The sequence below is a fragment of the Mauremys reevesii genome, linkage group 13 (genome assembly GCF_016161935.1).
Source record: "Mauremys reevesii isolate NIE-2019 linkage group 13, ASM1616193v1, whole genome shotgun sequence".
Taxonomy (NCBI): domain Eukaryota; kingdom Metazoa; phylum Chordata; order Testudines; family Geoemydidae; genus Mauremys; species Mauremys reevesii.
Genome location: NC_052635.1, coordinates 48,864,749 through 48,885,667, shown reverse-complemented (window position 1 = coordinate 48,885,667; position 20,919 = coordinate 48,864,749). Strand labels below are relative to the sequence as shown.

At 64.4% G+C, this 20,919-nt stretch overlaps 1 protein-coding gene across 1 annotated transcript in view; it reads right to left on the bottom strand.

Moving 5' to 3' along the window:
* SLC12A5 (solute carrier family 12 member 5) overlaps positions 1-20,504 on the bottom strand; it is a 105,458-nt gene extending 84,954 nt beyond the window's left edge. Inside the window, exons 1-2 of the mRNA XM_039497671.1 lie at positions 20,384-20,504; positions 19,622-19,832 (exon numbers count right to left, since the gene is read on the bottom strand). Coding sequence (XP_039353605.1) covers positions 19,622-19,760 — 139 coding nt within the window. The 5' untranslated portion in view covers positions 19,761-19,832; positions 20,384-20,504. The remainder of the gene's footprint in view (positions 1-19,621; positions 19,833-20,383) is intronic.
* Positions 20,505-20,919: the final 415 nt, after the last annotated feature.

Sequence of the window (20,919 nt, the reverse complement as noted above, 5' to 3'; positions counted from 1 at the left end):
GCTGGTTGAGATCGCACCAGGCCGCAGCAGCAGTTACTCCTTGGCGGCTGTAATTAATTGTTTACTTTCTCCTGGTGTGTGGCCAGCTGCTCTGCTGGCTCCTGACTCTCGCCTTGCAGGGCTCACAGGTCCTGACCTCCCCTGGCCAGCCCACTCAGCCCCCCCCCCCCCCCCGGCCTCAGCATGCCCCCAGTCTGCTGCTGCTGGGTGCCCTGGAAGCGCTGTGTCTCAGCTGGGCCCATGGCTTGCAGGCTGCAGCAGCCTGTTCTGTCTCCAGGAAGCCTGTATGCCCAGCCCCCTTCGCAGCAGGGACAAGACTCCCCAGGCTTTGAGTGCTCATGGAAGAGCCAGGGCTGGGGCTCTGCAAGCTGCTAACTCCAGCCCAGGGCCCACCCCCTTCCCCACTGGCAGGTCAGGCGTCGCTAAGGGAGGAGGCAGGGTGGGTTCAGTGGCTCAAGCACACCCCTGGGCTCGGGGGTTCCACCAGGCCCAGCACGGCCCTCAGCCAGCTGCTTCAGCCTCCATGCTTTGGTTTCCCCCTGTGCCAGGGGGACCAGGCCCCTCCCATGGGACTGAACTGTTCCATGTCTGGGAGGCGCTTTGGGCTCCCCTGTCTGTGCAGACGGTGCGTTCCTAGCACGGCAGGCCCTGCGCTGCTCCAGGCTCACCCTGCCCACTGAGGCTCCCCATTCTCCCGCTCTCCCCAGCCCTGCACCCCTCTGCTGCCCAGGTGCCACGTGGCCAGGTGCAGTGTCTGCTCATCTCAGGCGCTCAGCATCTCCCTGCCCAGCCCACGGCAGGGCCCCCACCCGCCCCCATTTCTCTGGATATTCCTGGCAGAAGGAGCAGCGTTGGAGCTGGCGCCTCCTGGGGAATTTGCCGGCTGCTTTGCGAAGTCACATTTCATCTCCTGAAGGGTGAGAGGCCCTTGGGAACCTGCTTTGCTTGGCCCCAGGAGCTGCCACCTCACTGCCACTAGACTCAGCCTCCTGCCAGGCAGAACCTCCCCAGCCCCACTCAGAGCCAAGGCAGCAGCTGCAAGGGGAGGAGGCTCCTATCGGAGGATAAACCTCTAGGAAATCGAGGCCCCAATGCCCCGGAGAGGGGAGGAGGAGCTGGAGGTGCCAGGGTGTGGGGCAGGGTGACTCCCCAGCGTTCTCTGTGGGCAGGCCAGGGAGTCCTCAAGCTTGTTCCCAGCTGCGGTGCTGACCTGTGGCCGTGGGCCTGGATGCCATGGTCACAGCATTGAAGGACCCCCTGGCGCAGTGCCCTGCCCTCCTGGACACACTGCTGCTCCCCTCCCCGGGACGCCGAGCACAGAGCGGAGGGGCTCCCTGCCCAGCCCAGGGGTGCATGTCACAAAGCCCGGCCCGGAGGAGACGCCTGGGGTCTCCAGGAGGAAGGGCAGAGCCGCTTTGCGGGGCCCTAGTCGCTGGAGGCTCAGGATTTGACAAACAGGCCTCAGGGGCCTCATGCCCTGGCCCCCTCTGGCCGGGCGGCTGAGAGAAGCCTTCACCCCCAGCCCACTCTCCCCCAGGGGCGGGGAGCAGGACAGCGGGAGAAGCTCCAGCGCTTTGCACCCAGAGGGCCAGGCCTGCGCCTGGCGCCCGGGGTGAGGCCCCGGCCTGAGGGCAGGGCTGTGGCGGGCAGTTGGGACGGGCACCCTCAGATTCAATCCGTTTCCCCAGAGCCAGCACCATGGGTGGTTCCAGGCCCCGGGCAGACAGAGCCCCGCCAGGCTGGGCACAGGAGCGGGGCAGGCAGCCCAGCGTGCCCCGCCAGGCGTCCGGCCCGAGCCACAGTGGCTTGGCTTCCAGGGATGAGGAGGTCACGGATCCTGCAGCTCAGCAGTGAAAGGGATTTTCCTGCTCCACCAGCTGGGGGAGGGGGCGTGAGCACGTGAGAGACTGTTAATCCCTAATCCCGATTAGCAGCTCGCTGGGGCCTTGCCAGCCACCCTGCTCCCCCTGCCCCGCAATGGAGAGAGCACCATGGGGCACGTCACACAGCATGGGGGGCACATCCTGCAGCATGGGGGGCACGTCACGCAGCATGGGGGGCACGTCACACAGCATGGGGGGGCACGTCACACAGCATGGGGGCACATCACACAGCATGGGGGCACATCCTGCAGCATGGGGGCACGTCACACAGCATGGGGGCACATCCTGCAGCATGGGGGCACGTCACACAGCATGGGGCACAACCTGCAGCATGGGGGGGCACATCACGCAGCATGGGGGGCACATCACGCAGCATGGGGGGCACGTCATGCAGCATGGGGGGCACGTCACGCAGCATGGGGGGCACGTCACGCAGCATGGGGGGCACATCACACAGCATGGGGGGCACATCCTGCAGCATGGGGGGCACATCCTGCAGCATGGGGGGCACGTCACGCAGCATGGGGGGCACATCCTGCAGCATGGGGGGCACGTCACACAGCATGGGGGGCACGTCACACAGCATGGGGGGGCACATCATGCAGCATGGGGGGCACGTCACGCAGCATGGGGGCACCATAGCACAGAGAGGGGGGGTCCATGGCACAGGAGGAAGGGGGAGTCTAGAGCACAGGGAGTGGGGAGCAGTCCATGGTGTAGGGGGAGGGGCCACGGCAGGGGAGCTGGGTTTGGTTAAAATGAGTCAAACCCTTGGATGTGCAAAGTGGAGTCACACCCCTGGGCTGGGGAAGGGTCCCATAGCCCGGGGGGCAGGGAGGGGTGAAGGTCAGAGCGGGAATCTCAGGGGAACTCTCCCGCAGGGAGTCGGGCAGGCTGCGGCCCAGAGGGGTCAAAGGAGGGGGAAGGAGGCAGGGCATTTACACAGGAGGCCACATGAAGCCCTGTAATGCCCATCAGGGAACAGCTGGGGGGGGGAGCTGGAGCTGTGCCCTCATTACTGGGTAAAATTCTAAGCAGGGAAGGCCAGGCCCAGGGGAGGGTCTGCGCTGAGGGGCCGTGCCACTGGGGAGGGTCTGCACTGAGTAGCTGTGCCCTGGGGGGAGGGGTCTGCGCCAAGGGGCCGTGCCACGGGGGAGGGTCTGCGCTGAGGGGCTGTGCCCTGGGGGGAGGGGTCTGCACCGAGGGGCTGTGCCCTGGGGGGGAGGGGTCTGCACCGAGGGGCTGTGCCCTGGGGAGGGTCTGCACTGAGTAGCTGTGCCCTGGGGGGAGGGGTCTGCACGGAGGGGCTGTGCCCTGGGGGGAGGGGTCTGCACCGAGGGGCCGTGCCACGGGGGAGGGGTCTGCACCGAGGGGCCGTGCCACGGGGGAGGGTCTGCGCCAAGGGGCTATGCCCTGGGGGGAGGGGTCTGCACGGAGGGGCTGTGCCCGGGGGGGAGTGGTCTCCACCGCGGGGCGGTGCCCTGGGGGAGGGTCTGCACCGAGGGGCTGTGCCCTGGGGAGGGGTCTGCGCTGAGGGGCTGTGCCATGGGGAGGGGTCTGCACTGCGGGGCGGTGCCACGGGGAGGGTCTGCGCTGAGGGGCTGTGCCCTGGGGGGAGGGGTCTGCACTGAGGGGCTGTGCCGTGGGGGGAGGGTCTTCACTGAGGGGCTGTGCCCTGGGGGAGGGGTGTGCGGTGTGGGGCTGTGCCGTGGGGGGAGGGTCTGCACTGAGGGGCTGTGCCCTGGGGGAGGGGTCTGCGCTGAGGGGCTGTGCCGTGGGGGGAGGGGGCTGTGCCGAGGGGCTGTGCCCTGGGGGGAGGGGTCTGCGCTGAGGGGCTGTGCCATGGGGGGAGGGGTCTGTACCGAGGGGCTGTGCCCTGGGGGGGAGGGGTCTGCGCCAAGGGGCCATGCCACAGGGCAAGGGGTCTGCACCAAAGAACCGGGCCCTGGCAGACAGCAGGGATGGGAGCTCATTGGCCTGGCAGAGGCAGGATGCTGGAGTCAAGCCACAGAACAACCAGCCCCCTCAACCATCACAAGCACAGAACCTCTTCCTCCGCACCGTCCCCGCAGCCCCCAGGACTGGCCCCATGGCCAGGCCGGAAGCCACAGTGCTCTGCCCGACCCGAGCCCTACCTGCGGTTCAGCTGAACACAGGCGCAACCTCCTTCAATTCTCTGCCTCTCCGAGACACCTGCCCCCTGGGATCCTCCTGGGCCAGGAATCCCCAGGTGCCAGCTGTAGCTTGTGGCCAGGAGTCTCTGGTTCAGCCGTCACATCCGCCCAGGGGGCCAGGCAGAGTCGAGCCTCACTCCCTGTAACCCAAGCTCCCACCTCACTGAGGGCCTGTCCCAGGAGCTTTGAGGGTCATCCTCATGAATAGCTGTGCAAGGAGTTGCCCGGGCCCCTCTCTCCCTGCCTGGACCATCTGGGGTTCACCGCCCCCTGCAGCAGGAGGGCTGGGAGCCCGGACACTCCTATCCTATTTTATATTACTGTCCACACTGTTTATACAAATGTTCCATCTTTAAAAATCCCCACTGAGCTCTTGGCCTCAGGTAGATCTTGTAGCAGTGAGTTCCACAGGTTAACAATTGTACACGCTGTATATCTAATTGTACTGCTTCTCCATGTATTGCCTATAAACCATCTCAGCACAACAAGCAACTTCACAGCCCTCACTCGATCTGCATGTACTGGATCTGAAACCCGTGTGAGAGGCTTGGGAACCAGGAGAAGGAACAGTTGCCACTAAGGATGCTTTGTGTTGTGGCAGCACCTGAGGCCCGTTGGGTGAGGGTCAGTAATGGCTATTCACGCCATGCTGCTGCCTCACAGGCAGTACCAGGTGCTGCACACAGCCCAGAGCCAGCCCCTACCTGCAGAGTTTGCAGCTCATGTCACAAGATACAACCCTTAAGATCAGCAAACAATGGGGTGGGGGGGACAGGGCTCTGGCTGCAGGTCACACTGCGCTCTATGGCACACGCAGCCGCACCTGGCCCACAGGAAGGGTTTGCGCTGAGTCTAAGTGAGAGTCAAACTCTGCCCCCAAGCTTCAGTGACTGCATGCGTGTCACTGTGTGTGTGTCACTGTGCGTGTCAGTGTGTGTGTGTCACTATCAGTGTGCATGGGTGACACTGTGCGTGTGTTACTGTCACTGTGTGTCAGTGTATGTGTGTGTCACTGCCAGTGTGCATGTGTGTCATTGTGCATGTGTCACTGTGCGTGTGTCACTGTCAGTGTATGGGTTTCACTGTGGGTGTGTCACTGTGAGTGTGTTACTGTGGGTGTGTGTGTGGGTGTCACTGTGCATGTATCAGTGTGTCACTGTGTGTGTCACTGTCAGTGTGCATGGGTGTCACTGTGCACGTCAGTGTGTGTGTGTCACTGTCAGTGTGCGTAGGTGTCACTGTGCGTGTGTCACTGTGGGTGTGTTACTGTCAGTGTGCATGTGTGTCACTGTGCATATCACTGTGTGTGTTACTGTCAGTGTGCATGTGTCAGTGTGCGTATCAGTGTGCATGTCACTGTTAGTGTGCGTGTGTCACTGTGTGTGTCAGTGTGTGTGTTACTGTCAGTGTGCATGTGTGTCACTGTGTGCATGTGTCACTGTCAGTGTGTGTGTATTACTGTCCGTGTACGTGTGTCAGTGTACCTGTCACTGTCAGTGTGTGTGTGTTTCACTGTGGGTGTGTCACTGTGAGTGTGTTACTGTGGGTGTGCATGTGAGATGCAGCTGTTTCCTGTGGGTTACATACTGTTCACACACCTCTCAGGCCCCCAGGGCTACAGGCAGATCCCCGATCGGGTGCCCCCCCCCCCCCCGAGAACAATGCAGGAACACTCAGCATGGCATGCGGTGTGCACTGCTCTGGGTGACAGCTGGACACTCACAGGGCCCGGCTGGCCACTGACGCTCTGTCAAGCTGGCAGTGCCGCCCCATCAGCCCTCACCACTCACCACAGCACGGTGCAATGAGCAGCAGCAGCGCTGGCACAAGTGGATCAGTAGCACAGGGAAGAACCAGGATCTGTCAGAGCCACGGACCTGGAACTGGCAACCTTCTGATTCCCCAGTGAGAACTAGGGGAGCAGGGGTTCCAGTGTTATCGGGCCTCCCCCCAATATCAGGGGCTTTGTCTTATATATGTAACTACACAAACACCCCCAAAAATAGCATCCGGATTTGTCACCCTGGCTCTGGTCTCCCCAGTCAGAACCTGCACAGCAAAGGCAGCAGCACTGGCAGCGTGGAGGGAAGAGCTGGGCAATAAAGGTGAGCTCTGGCTGACGGCTTGCTCAGTATTCGTGGTGCCCACCAGCAGGGGCAGCTCTAGCCATTTCGCCGCCCCAAGCACGGTGGCACGCTGCGGGGGGCGCTCTGCCGGTCGCCGGTCCCACGGCTCCAGTGGACCTCCCACAGGTATGCCTGCGGATGCTCCACCGGAGCCGCGGGACCAGCGTGCCTGTGGGAGGTCCAGCGGAGCCGCCCGCCACCCTCCCGGCGACCGGCAGAGCGCCCCCCACGGCATGCCGCCCCAAGCACGCGCTTGGCGTGCTGGGGTCTGGAGCCGCTCCTGCCCACCAGACCTGGGCTAGGCCCCTCCTGCCACCAGGCAGGGCCTGTGGCTCCCCCCATTTGCCATGCAGAAAGCCCAGCCAGGCCCCATCCCAGCCCCCTAATGGTGCACAGGGCATGGGCAGGGCAGAGGCTGGGGTGGGGCCAACAGGCCCTTGGCACTGGGGGTGGCGCTGCTGCAGACATATGATAAGGGGAGGCGGCAGGCGGATTTATAGCCATGGTGCTGCCTGCTCCAGCAGTGTCGCCCGCTCTGCTCTGCCAGGTGCGCTGGGGAGACAGGCAATAAATCTCCAATTTAATAACCTGGTCTCCCTGGCGCGGAGGCCCTGACCCCACCAACCCCGCCAGGACTGGGCCGAGCGGCTCCCGCCTCACAGCTCATTGGAGGTGCAGCTCACCACTTCATGGCAGGCAGACAGACATTAACCCTGAGCGCCCCGGGGGGGAGAGATGGCCAACTCTGGCCCCCACCCTGCACCATCAGCACTGCCTGCTGGTACCGGGATGGACGGTAACGCAGCCATTAATCCTTAGCTGTTTTCTGTTCCAGGTACAAGGAATTATCCTGGCACCGGGTCCTTCCACGTCGCCACACAGAGTTCACCACCGGCCCTTCCCGGCGACAGGGCGTCATTGCCACCAGCACAGGAGAGGGAATTTCCAGGCTGGAGGTTAGAGGTGGAGACAGTCGGCGATCAGCCAAGGCTGACACCTGGCAACCAACTTCAACTGTGTGAGAGGCGCTCCCCAGGCACAGGCGCACCATGGAGAGCTCTGGCCATCACAGGGGGGTTGCGGGGCAGCACAGAGGGCCCCTGGGGCCAGAGGAGAGTTGGCAGCAGCATGAAAGGCACCTGGGTCACAGGGGGTTGGAGGCAGCGACAAGGGCTTGGGGAGTCACATGGGAGGTTGTGGCTGCAGATTAGGAGTAAGGGGCACTGTCAGAGCTGGGGAGGAACCCAGGGCTTGGTTAGCAGGGGGCTGCAGGTCAGGAGTGAGGGGCACCAGCAGAGCAGGTCCCATCCCAGGGGTGCCCGGGACTCCCAGCCCCGCCCTGGGGCTGGCTGGGCCCTGCCCCCTCCTGCTCTGCTCAACCGCACCGCACAGGCAGTGACTTGTGGAGAGCGGCTGCCCCTGAGGGACGTGCTCAGAATGGGAACAGCAGCAGCTGGGAGCGGGCGGCACTGGGAAAACTCCGGACAGCTGGGAGCAGGGAAGAATCACAGCTCAGCAGGTCTGGGGGGATTATGGGGCACCCAGCTGCCCCCACTCCCAGCCTGCCTGGGAGCCCCCTGCCGAAGCAGGGTGCTGGCTTTTCCCCAGATTCTCCCCAAGTGTCTCAAAATCAGTCAGAGCAGGCCCATCGGCAGGGAACCCCAGGGCAGCCCCCTGCTCCCCCCAGGCCAGGCCCCACCCCACAAGGGCCCCACAGAGCTGCCGTGGCTGTGTGCGAGGCTCCACAGGCCAGTCGGGCCCCTTGCCCCCCCCCAGCTGCTGCAGGGCAGGCTCTGCTCATAGGGGCACCAAAGCTGGCACCTGCCTGAGTGCTGCCCCCTACTAGGCTGTTTCCTGGCCACAGTCTGCCAGCATCACCTGCCCCTGCCCCGGAGCCAGTGGAGGGGCCAGGCCACGGGAAGCTGAGCTCGGGGGCTAGTGCCAGCAGCTGCCCTGTGGCCGTGACCGAGGGAGGCTTGTGGCAGGGGTAGAGATGAGACATTACAGTGCCCTGGTGAGGTGGATGGGGGCTTGGGGGGCACCCTGTCACTCATGGGGTCCCCCCATCCCTGCAGCGTGGAGCCCAGCCCACCCAGCCCAGGCATCGCTCTGCGGTTTGGTTCTTCAGATACCTTCCCTTCAAAGCCAAGACCCCAGGGATAGGACAGAAGGGCGGCAGGGAGCCAGGCTTGCCGGGGCTGTGTCCAGAGCCCGGTGCTCCCTGGACTGGGCACATCCGACAGCGCAGGCCTCGTCTACCCCCGGCTGGGCAGGGAGCTGGCGCCGAGCAGACAGAGCAGCAGCCTGCGAGCAGTCTGAGGAAGATGGAGCCAATGGGGGGCTGACGGTCCCTGGGGCAGCACAGCAACGTGGGGGGTGGGGTGGAGGCATGAGCCCCTCTGCCAGCCCACACAGCCTGGCCTGTCTCCTGCCCAGATGTTTGCCAGCAGCTCGGCAGTGACGCGGGCCTGGGCAGCCTCACTAAGCAGATGACCTCTCCCACCCCATGGGCTGGGCTCACTGGGCGCCCCCCAGCCTGGGCAGAGGAAGGGGGAGGGGCGAAGCTAGAGGGAAGCCATGGGCATCTCTCTCCTCCCACTCCGCCTGCACCTGCCTCTGGATGGGGCCTCTGCAGCCTGGGCAGTGAGAGGGCAGGGGCTGCCGGCTGCTCAGGGCTGGGGGCCTGGCCCAGGCGTGGGGGTCAGTTACAGTGCAGGCCTTTTGGCAGCTGGGGCTGGGGAACCCTACAGAGCCCCACACCGGCCCCTGCCCACAAGCTCCATTCCCTACAGCCAGGAGCCCATCTGAGCACCAGGGTGCCTGAGCGCCAGCCCCCTCTCCAACAGCGCTCACTGGCAGCCGCCATTCCCAGCAGCACTGGGGGCTGCTCAGACAGCCTCAGGGGCAACTGGGCTGCGGGGAGCAGGGCAACAGGCTGGCTGTGGGGGGAGCTCCCCCCCACCCAGTGCAGCGCTGCTCTGAGGACACTGTATACTCCCCTCCGCTGTTTCCCTCACCGCTGCCCAGGCGAGCCAGCCGCCAGTAAATCCAGGCTGGGCCAGCGAGACAGAGCACGAGGGGTCTGAAGAGAAGTGGCAGAGAAGGCCAGTCCCCTCGCCCCCAGCCCCCTTCCTTCCCAATGCCAGAGCTGAGCCATTTGCCTGCAGCTTAGCGCCGTGCCCCCTGCTGAGCCCTGCCCTGCTGCCCGCAGTGCGCCGCCCCCTGCCCTGCCGCCCGCCACCCCCCACTGCGCCCCGCCCCACCGCCCAGTGCGCCACCCCCTGCCCCGCCACCCCCCACTGCGCCCCGCCCCACCGCCCAGTGTGACACCCCCTGCCCTGCCCCCCACAGCACGGCACGCCCCGCTGCACCCCGCCGCCCACAGCACAGCACTCCCTAGCACCACAATAGGGCACTTTGTCTCAGACCTGGTTACAGCACAGGGCTCTGACAGAGGGGGACTCTGTCTGCTTGGGGCAGGACTATCCCTGGGTTTGGGGTTTGCTCCTCACGTGCCCTGCTCAGCTGACCCCCTGCCTCACATGCCGTGCCCAGCTCCAATTCCCCTGCACGTGCAGCCGAGCCCCCCCTCTCTGAGCAGGGACAGGGCCGGGGCACCTGATGGGGGGACCTGCTCAGGTGGCGGAGGGGCTGCCTGCATCCCAGCCCTCTGCCCTCCCCTGGCTCAGCCTCATGCTCCCTCCAGCCAAGCACCACCAACGTGGGTAGGCAGATTCCCCTGACAGGCACACAGCAAATCTGCATGGTAACACCAGCAACCCCAACCCCGAGCATCACCCAGCCCCCCGGCGACGCTGATGCAGCATCCCCTCCAGCCAGCCCAGCTCTGTGCCCAGCAGCCCCCGCCCCACTCTGGACAGCACAGACCCCTCCCCCACCACGGGGCTGGCAAACAGCTCAAATGATCCCAATAACATTAGGGAACAGCGCAAGAGAAATGACACTGGGCCTGGTTTCCATGGAAACAAGAGAGCCTCCTTATCCAGTTTGGTACCATGGAGGTTTCCATGGCACCACGGCTGTATTTGACCATCTTTTCCGTGCACCACGTTTGTGTGTCACCACCACCTGTGCCCGGGGCTTTGCATCCCCCAGCGTCCTCATCCGCCTCCCCCTATGCTACCACCCACCCCCGCCCACCTGCCCTGAACTCCCACGAGCCTCCCCACACACCCTGCCTGCCCCCTCCCCGCCCACAGCAGCGGCTGCCCATGCCGTGGGGCTGGGTCAGGAACAAGCTGAGCTGGCTGTGGCTTGTCTAGCAAACGCAAGGCTGGTGTGGGGCTGGGAATTGTTGGGGTGGAAGGCACATGCAGGAGACTGGGCCTAGGGCTCCCTCAGGTGGGGTGGACAGGATGGGCATCGGGTTGGGCACCCTCCAGTCACTGCCCAGCCCCCTCCCTGCCCAGGGTTCACAGCGCAGGGGGTAGGCAGCAGAGTCCGGCTCCCATCCCCCCGACTCCCGGCGAGACGTTCTGGATCCATGGTGCACAGGACCCACACGTGCCCCACAGCACAGCCCTGCTCCCCGTCCCCCACACCAGCTGGGCCCCTTGGCACCATGTCCCAAGCCAGGAATATGCCAGTCATGGTCGTCCCCCCCCCCCGCCCTTCGCCCCGCCAGCAGAGTCAGGGGTTGCCACAGCAACCAGGTCCTTGCTGGAGCCTACAGCAACTAGTTCAAGGCTTTATTTTAAGAATCACTTTTGAATCTGAGAGTCTCCCCCGGCCGCCAAGGTGGGGGTAACCCTGCCCCTTCATCGGGCCCCTGATCTGCCCCTGGACCAGGGACAGGGAGCAGCAGGACCAGGGCAGGCGTTAACCAGGCCCCAGCGGGATCTCTGCAGTCCTGGCTGGGCCTGGCAAAACCTCCCACGTAGGCCGGGGTGTGGAGGGAGGACAAATAGCAGGCGACTCACTGCTCTGTGGGGCGCTGAACTGACCCCCCCAGCACCCGAGGAGGGGCCTCACCTGAGCCCCACTCAGCATGTGCCAAACCGGCTCCTCCCCTCAGCCCGGAGGGCTGCTGTGACCCAGGCCACTGCCTGCCCCCCTGATCTGCACAGCGCCCCTACTTGGTCATGCACCCTGCCTGGAACATCCCTGCCCAGCCCCCCCTTTCCCAGCTCAAGCCCTGCCCAGCCCCCACATTTCCTGGCACAGTCCCCCCGCCCATTGCAGCCCTGCCCCACACCACCCAGGCCCCAAGAAGAGATGCGGGGAGGGGACACACTGAGCCAGGTGTGTCTGTGCCCAAGGGTAACCCCATGGCAGGGGCTGGGCTTCCAGGTACTGTGCTCCTGCAGCCCAGGTCCCTGGCAGGTGGGAGCCTCGGGGGTGGGGGTGGGGGTGGGGGTAGGGGTCCTTCTTGACTCACCCCCCCCCCACACACACACACACCCACCCCAGAGTTCTGCAGCCCCTGGCCTGAGGTAGTTCTGGGCTCATCCGTGTTGGGAAAACCCACAGCAGCTGCAGGCAGCTCAGGGGCATGGACACAAGCAGTTGCCAGAGGTGGGGGGGTAGGGAGAGGGACATGGGGGTGCTGAGTGCACGGGGGGCGGGGACTGAGAGTTAAGGACAAGGTGCAAGGAGGGAACTGCAGGGGGAGGGGAAGTGCAGAGAGATCAGGATAGAGAGGGCTGGGGGTGCAGGGAGAGGGCTGGAGCTGAGGGTACTGGGAGGGCGCTGGGGGTGTGGGGTGCAGGGAGACGGTTGGGGTGCAGGGAGGGAGCTGGGGTGCAGGGAGGGGGTGAGGTCAGTGTGCAGGGAGGGAGCTGGGGTGCAGGGTGCAGAGAGAGGTCAGGTGCAGGGAGGAGCTGGGAGTGCAGGGGAGAGTGAGGTCAGGGTGCAGGGAGGAGCTGGGGTTCTGGGTGGTGGTGGGGTGTGGGTGCAGGGAAAGGGTTGGGGGTGCAGGGAGGGGATGAGGTCAGGTTGCAGGGAGGGAGCTGGGGGCAGGGAGGGGTGAGGTCAGGTTGCAGGGAGGGAGCTGGGGGTTCAGGGAGGGAGCTGGGGGTGCAGGGTGCAGGGAGAGGCCTGGGGGTGCAGGGAGAGGGTGAGGTCAGGGTGCAGGGAGGGAGCTGGGGTGCAGGGAGGGAGCTGGGGTGCAGGGAGAGGGTGAGGTCAGGGTGCAGGGAGGGAGCTGGGGGTGCAGGGTGCAGGTAGAAGCTTGGGGGTGCAGGGAGAGGGTGAGGTCAGGGTGCAGGGAGGAGCTGGGGTTCAGGGAGAGGTGAGGTCAGGGTGCAGGGAGGGCTGGGGTGCAGGGAGGGAACGGGGGGTGTAGGGCGAGGGTGAGGTCAGGGTGTAGGGAGGGAGCTGGGGTGCAGGGAGAGGGTGAGGTCAGGGTGCAGGGAGGGAGCTGGGGGTGCAAGGAGGGGGTGAGGTCAGGGTGCAGGGAGGGAGCTGGGAGTGCAGGGAGAGGGTGAGGTCAGGTGCAGGGAGGGAGCTGGGGTGCAGGGAGGGGTGAGGTCAGGTGCAGGAGGAGCTGGGAGTGCAGGGAGGGGGTGAGGTCAGGGTGCAGGGAGGGAGCTGGGAGTGCAGGGAGAGGGTGAGGTCAGGGTGCAGGGAGGGAGCTGGGGGGTTCAGGGAGCTGGTGGGGTGCGGGTGCAGGGAGAGGGCTGGGGGTGCAGGGAGGGAACTGGGGGTGCAGGGAGGGGGTGAGGTCAGGGTGCAGGGAGGGAGCTGGGGGTGCAAGGAGGGGGTGAGGTCAGGGTGCAGGGAGGGAGCTGGGGTGCAGGGAGGGAGCTGGGGGTGAGGTCAGGGTGCAGGGAGGGAGCTGGGGGTTCAGGGAGGTGGTGGGGTGCAGGTGCAGGGAGGGAGCTGGGGTGCAGGAAATGGCATGGTGGGGGTTGGGGGCAGGGAGGGCAGTGAAGCAAGTGCCTGGGGAATTGCTTTGCATTTGCAGCCCTTTGCTTCCCGCCTCACGTGGGGCCAGGGAAGGGATCCTGCACATCACCCCTAAGGGATCCCAGAGACACCCCCAGCCTGGCCCCTTCCCCCCAAGGGTCTGTCGCCCTCACACAGAGGGATAGGCCCGGCCACTGCCCCTCCAGTCCACCCCCAGGCCCTGTGGGGGGAAAGCCACCCTGAGGGGTCAATGGGTGAGCAGGGGGCTCAGGGCAGGCCAGCGAGTGGCTCCCCCCAGCCCAGCTCCAGCCTGGCCAGACAGGGCTGCAGGCTGCACGTGGCCAAGGGTGACCCCTGGTGGCCAGGGAAGGAGGCTCCAGCTCTCACAGTCGGGGAGCAGGCAGGAGCCGGCCCCTCTGAGCTGGGCCGGGCCAGAGACCCTCAAGCCGCTCTCCAGCACAGCCAGCCCGAGGCCAGAAATCACCAGTCCCAGTCATGCTCTTGGGCTGTGATTTCTGAGCCCCCGGAGTGTGTGGGCTGAATGAGTGTGTGCACGGCTGCATTGTGTGTACAGAGTGTTGTATGAACGTGTGCAGTGTGTGTGTGCACTCTGTGCCGTGTGGGTGTGCATGTGTGTTGTGTTGTGTGTTTGTGCATTACGTCTGCGTGCGACAGCTTGTGCTACAGCTCGCTCACGTTCATAGGGCACACGGCGGTTTTGGTCCCGGTGACCAGAACCCGTTGTGCCAGGTGCTGCCCAGTGAGAGGGCAGCCCTGCCTGGCCCAGCCCAGCCTGGTCACAGTCTGGTGCAGAGCATGGGGGCAGCGGATAGGAAGCTGGAACTGGGACCCACCAAACCCAGAGGGGCCCCCAAGCGGGGAACCGCTGTGAACCCCAGCTGAGCTGGCGGCGGAGCAGGCTGCTGTCTGGAACAGCCAGGGTGGGTCCCCCCTCTCTGGCCACAGACACCTGCTCAGTCTGCTCCATCTGCTCTTAAAGGGGCAGCTCCCATTACCACAGCTGTTAACACCACTGCCCGGGCTTGGCACCCCACACCTGCTGCAGGCCCCTCCCTTAACCCTGACAACAGCTCTAACAGTCGCATCAGGTGTCACTCCTGGAGTCAAGTGAGCAGGAGAATCTCAGCTTTCAGTTATAATGAGCGGCAAGTTTCTAGCCCTTGTGGCTGCAAAGACAAATCTGGGAAAAGTGGCCTGAGCACAGCCCGTGGGCCTCAGTGATGCAGCAGCAAAGAGAGGCCGGAAGTACCGGGTGTGATGTTATTGATATAAACTGGGACCATATAGAACATGGTTTGCAACCAAGGTCCTGTAGTGGCACCAAATCTTAGGTAAAGGGGGTCATATAAGGTGTCTAAGACCAGGTTATGGGTGGCTGGTTATGGTTATGCTGTCTGGGTGCATGTGTCATTTTGTAGTTGGAAGTTATGAGTATTGGCTCTGTACTGTCTGTGTTTCAAATCTGTGCTGTGCTTCTGGGTGACACCCCAGACAAGTTGGTGTTAGCTCTGCCTAGCCTGCTTGATGGCCCATTAAGGACCATCAGCTACACAACTGACCCATCGATAGGAGGCAGATACACCTTGTAACTCAGCAGGGTGTGCAGGAACTTGCCCATGTGACTCCAGACTCCATTTTGCTGTAATTTTCCACAGTAAGGACAAAGAGGTTCTTACACCTGGAAAAGCCTATCTAAGGCTGATGCCTCATCTCCATCTTGTCTTCAATCCTGCTTCTTACCTCTGGAGGGACTTTGCTACAAACTGAAGCTCTATACAAGGGACTGATGACCCATCCCAGCGGGGGATGTACTCCAGAGACTTGATTTGAACCTGCAGTTTACTCCATCACTGCTACAAGCCTGAACTAAGAACTTTGCCATCACTGTATGTAATTTATTCCATTTAACCAATTCTAGCTCTCATCTCTACCTTTTTCCCTTTATGAATAAACCTTTAGATTTTAGATTCTAAAGGATTGGCAACAGCGTGATTTGTGGGTAAGATCTGATGTGTATATTGACCTGGGTCTGGGGCTTGATTCTTTGGGATCGAGAGAACCTTTTTCTTTTATTGGGGTGTTGGTTTTTATAACCATTCATCCCCAGGACGAGTGGCACTGGTGGTGATGCTGGGAGACTGGAGTGTCTAAGGAAATTGCTTGTGTGACTTGTGGTTAGCCAGTGGGGTGAAACCGAAGTCATTTTTGTCTGGCTGGTTTGGTTTGCCTTAGAGGTGGAAAAACCTCAGCCTTGGGCTGTGACTGCCCTGTTTGAGCAATTGGTCCTGAATTGGCACTCTCAGTAGGGTCCCGCATCGTCACACCAGGGTTAACACCTGATGATCTCGGTGCACTCGGGGTCAGCAGTTCTACAGCGCACAGCTCATCAGCAGGGCTGGACCCTAAACCGTCACCGCCCCAGCACTGACCTTGTCCACTGCAGCTAGCGGAGCAGGCGGGGAAATGGGGGAGCAGCTGCTGGTGTCTCCGTGGGGCAGCCCCCACAGGAACACCCCCTGCCCACAGGTCACCCTGTGTGAGGCAGCAGGGCTCTTGTGCTGCGGGGTGCAGGGCCTGGTCTAGCATTACAGACAACACAGCGGCAGGTACCACGCCCCAGGACGGGTCGGCTGTGGGACCAGACCCGGCGCCTGTTGAAGTCAAAGCAGGAGCCTCTAGCGTGGGGCACATGGTCTAGCAGCCAGAGGGTGCCAGGCATTAGTCAGGGGAACACAAGCACAAATTAAGGGGGACACGAGAGCGGTTCTCAGATACCTGAAAGGCTGCCATAGAAAAGCTGGAGAAAAGCGGTTCTCCCTGACCACCGAGGGCAGGACAAGAGGCAATGGGATTGAGCAGATTGAGATTAAATCTCAGGTGGCCCATGGGGGGGGGGGGATGTTATAGCTGATGCTTTATCACGGGCCGGGGGCCCTGAACTTCCCCAAGTCACTGGCTAAGTGACCCTGCTCTGTTCACCCTGGAAGGGGGCAGAGATGTGCTGAAGTGGGGATTTTCTTGTTTTTTCCAATGGTTTACATGCAGAGGGAGTTTGTTGTTAGAGAGGGAACTCGGGACCCCAGCCAATGGCCTGGAGGATGGAGATCCCAGCGACTGGTGACCCGGAGCCCCAGCACAGGAGACACAGCTGGTTCTGGCCAGTGGGAGGACAATGGGCTGCGGAGAGAGGACCCCGGTGACCTGACCAGCCGGTTCCAGCCAGAGGGGCCAGAGGTGGAGGATCTCGAAAGGAGACTGGAGCTGTCTGTCTGGGATGGGTCAGGCACACCAATTCCTGCATCTCGCTGGGCTCAGACCAGGACCTTGGGGTCCCTTCTCACCCTGTGAGTCCGGGGCACAGCTCCCCACAGCAGCGCCTGGCACCGGTAACAGTCCCTGCACTTCCCGCAGCGGCCAGAAGAGGGAGCCCCCTGCCCAGCATTTAACCAGCGACAGGCTCCGAGCTGCCCCAGCCCGCAGGGAACCGAGCTCCAGCAAGCGAGCTCCCCTGACCCCCAACCCGACCCCCACAGACCCCCAACCGCCAACCCCCATATACCCCAACCCTTGCACAGACCCCCAACCCCCTCACCCAACCCCTGCCCAGACCCCCAATCCCCACAGAACCCCAACCTTTGCACAGCTCCCCAACCCCCACAGCCCCCAAACCACCAACCCCTGCCCTGCCCCATCCCCCCCAAACCCTGACACTGACCTCCCTGTGACCCCCAAACCTCAGCATTAACTTCCCTTCCACTCCCAACCCTAGCACTGACCCCCACAGCCCCCTTTGCTCTGCCCCAGCCCACTGGGCTCCTTTGGGGTGCCAGGCAGGGCTGTATTGCTAACCTCAGCCCGGCCAGGGGCTCCAGTCCCCTCCCCCTCCCCATGAGTCACCTTGGCATGGGGGCAGGTCCCCGCAGAGCTGGTGCCTTCCAGCCTCTCAGTGGCTCCCCAGGGCTCTCGCCTCCATCTCAGCCCCATCTCCTCAGCCAGCACTGCCCCTGTGGCCAGCCAGAGCACAGGAGACAAGTCCATGGGTCACACAGCATGAGCCGCACACCCACAGCCTCCAGGCATGTGACAACCACACACACACACACACACACACACACACCCGGCCGCCAGCCCCAGAACCACTCAACCCCCAGCACAGACCCACCCAGCCCGGATCCAAAATACCTGCGCGTCTCTGTGCTCTGAGCCCCTCGACCCTGCCGTGCGGGGCCAGATTCACCAGGCTCCCTGCAGACATCCCCGCCAGGTGCCCTTGGAGAGGGCAGCGGGTGAGGCGCAGCCCCCTGGTTTCTGAGATCGATACGGCTCCAGTGACAGGGCCGGACGCGCAGCCAAGAGCCCTGTGCTCTGGGACACGCTGTGCATGGGGAACTGCCTCGCTCCAGCCCAGGGTCCAGAGCCATGCAGGCCCGGGGGGAGGGGGGCAGCTCCCCCTGCTTCCAGGCCCCAAATGCTGAGCCATGAGCAGGAGCTGGCAGCCCTTCTGGCACGAGACCCCCCCAGCGTAGGCCCCACTCCGGCCAGACTGGGACGATCCCAGCACTGCCGGCTTCTCACCCTGGTGGGCCTGGGCAAGTCCCTGCATCTCGCTGCCACCGGCCTCACCCTCTAACTCGGGGCTACAACCGACAGACATGCCCTGGGCAAAGCTCCCTGGGGCGGGCCAGGACTAGAACCCTGCCCTCTCCCCACAGCAGCAGCCAGTGCCTTTCCTCTGTGGGCTACACGCAGAGCCAGGACTCACGGGGGCACAGGCCCACGTGCACGTAGACCCAGGACGTCACAGATGGGCTCACACGTGCACGCACACAGCCCGGACGTCCCACGCACACCCACGGGGACGCACACAGCCCGGACGTCCCACGCACACCCACGGGGACGCACACAGCCCGGACGTCCCACGCACACCCACGGGGACGCACACAGCCCGGACGTCCCAGCACACCCACGGGGACGCACACAGCCAGGACGCCCCACGCACACCCACGGGGACGCACACAGCCCGGACGTCCCACGCACACCCACGGGGACGCACACAGCCAGGACGTCCCACGCACAGCCACGGGGACGCACACAGCCAGGATGCCCCACGCACACCCATGGGGACGCACACAGCCAGGACGCCCCATGCACACACGCACACCCAGGATGCCACGGCTCCAACTCGCCGCACAGACCCTGACAGGCGCTCTAAGCACCACCCATTAACCGCCAGGCTCAAGTCAAAGTCATGCTTGTCTGCTCCCAAAGACGGGCAAAATGGCAGCCAGTGGAGGGGGTGGCAGGCTGGACATCGGACCCGCCACCTCCCCAGGCAGAGGCAGGCTGGCCAAGGGCCACCCTTTGTAATGGTCTCGCCCTCCACTATCGGGAGGCCCAAGCAGCGCAGTCAGCTTGCCGGGCCCACGGCTGGCTATGGGATGTGTGAGCTGAAGGACATGGAGTCCAAGTCCTGGAAGTGAATAGCAGGGGGCTGGCTTGGGGGGCACCAGCCAGGTGGTGGGAGGAGCCAGGGCTGGGCTAGGGGGGCTGCAAGTCGGGACTGGGGAGCACTCAGGGCTGGGCTGGGGGGTGCAGGTCGGGACTGGGCGTGCAGGTCGGGGCTGGGGCGCAGGGCTGGGCTGGGGGGGGGTGCCGGTCGGGACGGGGGGGCGCCCAGGGCTGGGCTGGGGGGGGGTGCAGGGCGGGACTGGGGGGCGCCCCGGGCTGGGCTGGGGGGGGTGCAGGGCGGGACTGGGGCGCCCAGGCTGGGCTGGGGTGCAGGTCGGGAACTGGGGGGCGCCCAGGGCTGGGCTGGGGGGGGTGCAGGTCGGGACTGGGGGCGCTGGTTTTGCTGTGTGGAGAAGTTCATGCGCTGCCTCCTCCTGTGTCTGGCTGCTGCCCTGAGTCTCTCGCTCTGAAGAGCCCTCGCTGCCTGTGGTGGGTTTTTCCCTGCGGCGTCACCACTCAGCCAGGGAGCCCCGCCGGGCACTGTGCGGGCAGGGGGCTGGACAGGTGCTGCAGAGCCACCCCCGCCCACCCCCAGCACATCCCTCGGGCCCTGGGCCCGTCCCAGCTCCTGGGCAGGCAGCGGCTCCCGGTTCAGCTGAGAGGAGCCAGGCCCAGTCGGGCGAGTCCCTGCCCCCAGCGGGCAGGGATGGGAGGCAACAAGCACCCGGCTCCTCTGGAGAGGCCAAAGGTTACCCAGGGCAACCAGCCATCTGCCTGCCTAGCGCCCTCCCCAGAGCGGAGCCCGGCCCCCCACGGGACCCACAGGCACTTTCCCTCTTTCCATTCACAGAAGCAACTTTTGCTCCAAGCCACCGGCCAGGCCACGTCAAAGGCCTCAGGAGACCGGCTCCTCTCAGACATGGCTGCTCGTGCAGCCCAGCGCCCCAGTGGGGCAGCCAGCCCTGCCCACTCCAGGGCAGACTGAAGCCCCCAGCCCCAGCCCTGCCCCCCACCGGGAGGGCTCCTGGCAGGTCACTGTAGCAGCCAGCCCCTCTGTGCTGCCCACGGGGTGCCCGCACCGCGCCCGCCGAGCATCACTTACCTTTGCTGTCTTCTCGGGAGAGGCTGCCAGGCTGGGCCCCGTGCAGGGGGGCAGCATCTCCTTGGAGAGCAGCAGCTGCCTCTTGGCAGGGGGCCCCCTCCTCCCGGGGCAGGGCCGTGACCGTGAACCTCTGGCTCATGCCCCAGCAGTGGCAGGCGAGCGCTTCGCTGGCTCCAGCCTCTCCTCTCCACAAGTGGCTGCCGAGGCACCGCTGAAGAGACAGAGCGGCTCTCCCTCAGCCAGCTGCCAAGCATGGTCCTAGTGCCCTCCTGGCGCTGTTCTGCACAGGCCCCGGCACTGCCATCCCCACCGGGACGTGGCGCCTGCGCACAGGAGTCACACAGCCCAGCTTACCCAGCCATCCCCAGGGACCCAGGCTCCTGGCCAGAGCCGAGCCAGACTCTTCCCAGGGCTCCCGCTGGCCTGCTGAGGGGTCAGAGCTAGAGCAGCAGCACCCACCGGGTCTGGGCTGTGCCTGGCGTCGGGCTCCGGAGCAGGAGGTACGTTCTGCTGCACGGCACCTCCGGGCCCCTGAGTCCACAGTGCCCCACCAGCCGGCCCTGCTGCTCCGGCCTCAGCGAGCCCAAGCCAGGCCGGCCCAGCTGGGCACTGCAGGCGTGGTCAGGCAAGGAGCTCAGCAGCTGGAGCAGAGGGCGGGTGGGAGGAAACGAGGAGGCAAGTGGGGCAGCCATGGCTCGGGGGGGCAGTGGAGAGGGTCCAACCCACTGGCTCAGGGGCTCCCCCAGGCCCAGGGCCGCTCACAATTCAGCTCTTTTCCATCAGGCTGGGGCACAGGGTCTGGCTTGCGGCATTTTGCTCGTTAGATGGCCCCAGGGCCAGGGTGAGCTCTGGAATTACAGCTCCAGCTCCAGCCCCAGCCTGCCCCACGTGGCGCATGAGGCTCAGATTAACCCCAGCCAGGCAGCGGAGGGGGGCAGAGATGCTCAGGCTCTACTCTCATTTGCCCAACATCGCCAGGAAACCTCCAGTCCTGACTGGGCTCCTTGGGCCAAGTGTCTGTAACGCCTGGGGGGGGGAAGGCAGATGGGAAGGGGCTCAGCAGAGTGGAGACACGCCTGCATTTGTGGCAGCATCTGTCTCCATGGTGACAGTGTGACATCAAGGACGCCATTGGCCAGGTTTCCATAAAGGGACTTTGCAAGACATGAGTGGGGTGTGTGTGAGAGAGGAGGTAACTCCACAGGACTGGTGTGGGGCAGGGACTCACCCCCAGAGCCTTCGCACCCCTTTGCTCTGCAGCCAGGCCCACCAGGGTGCACCAGCACCTCAGAGCCTCA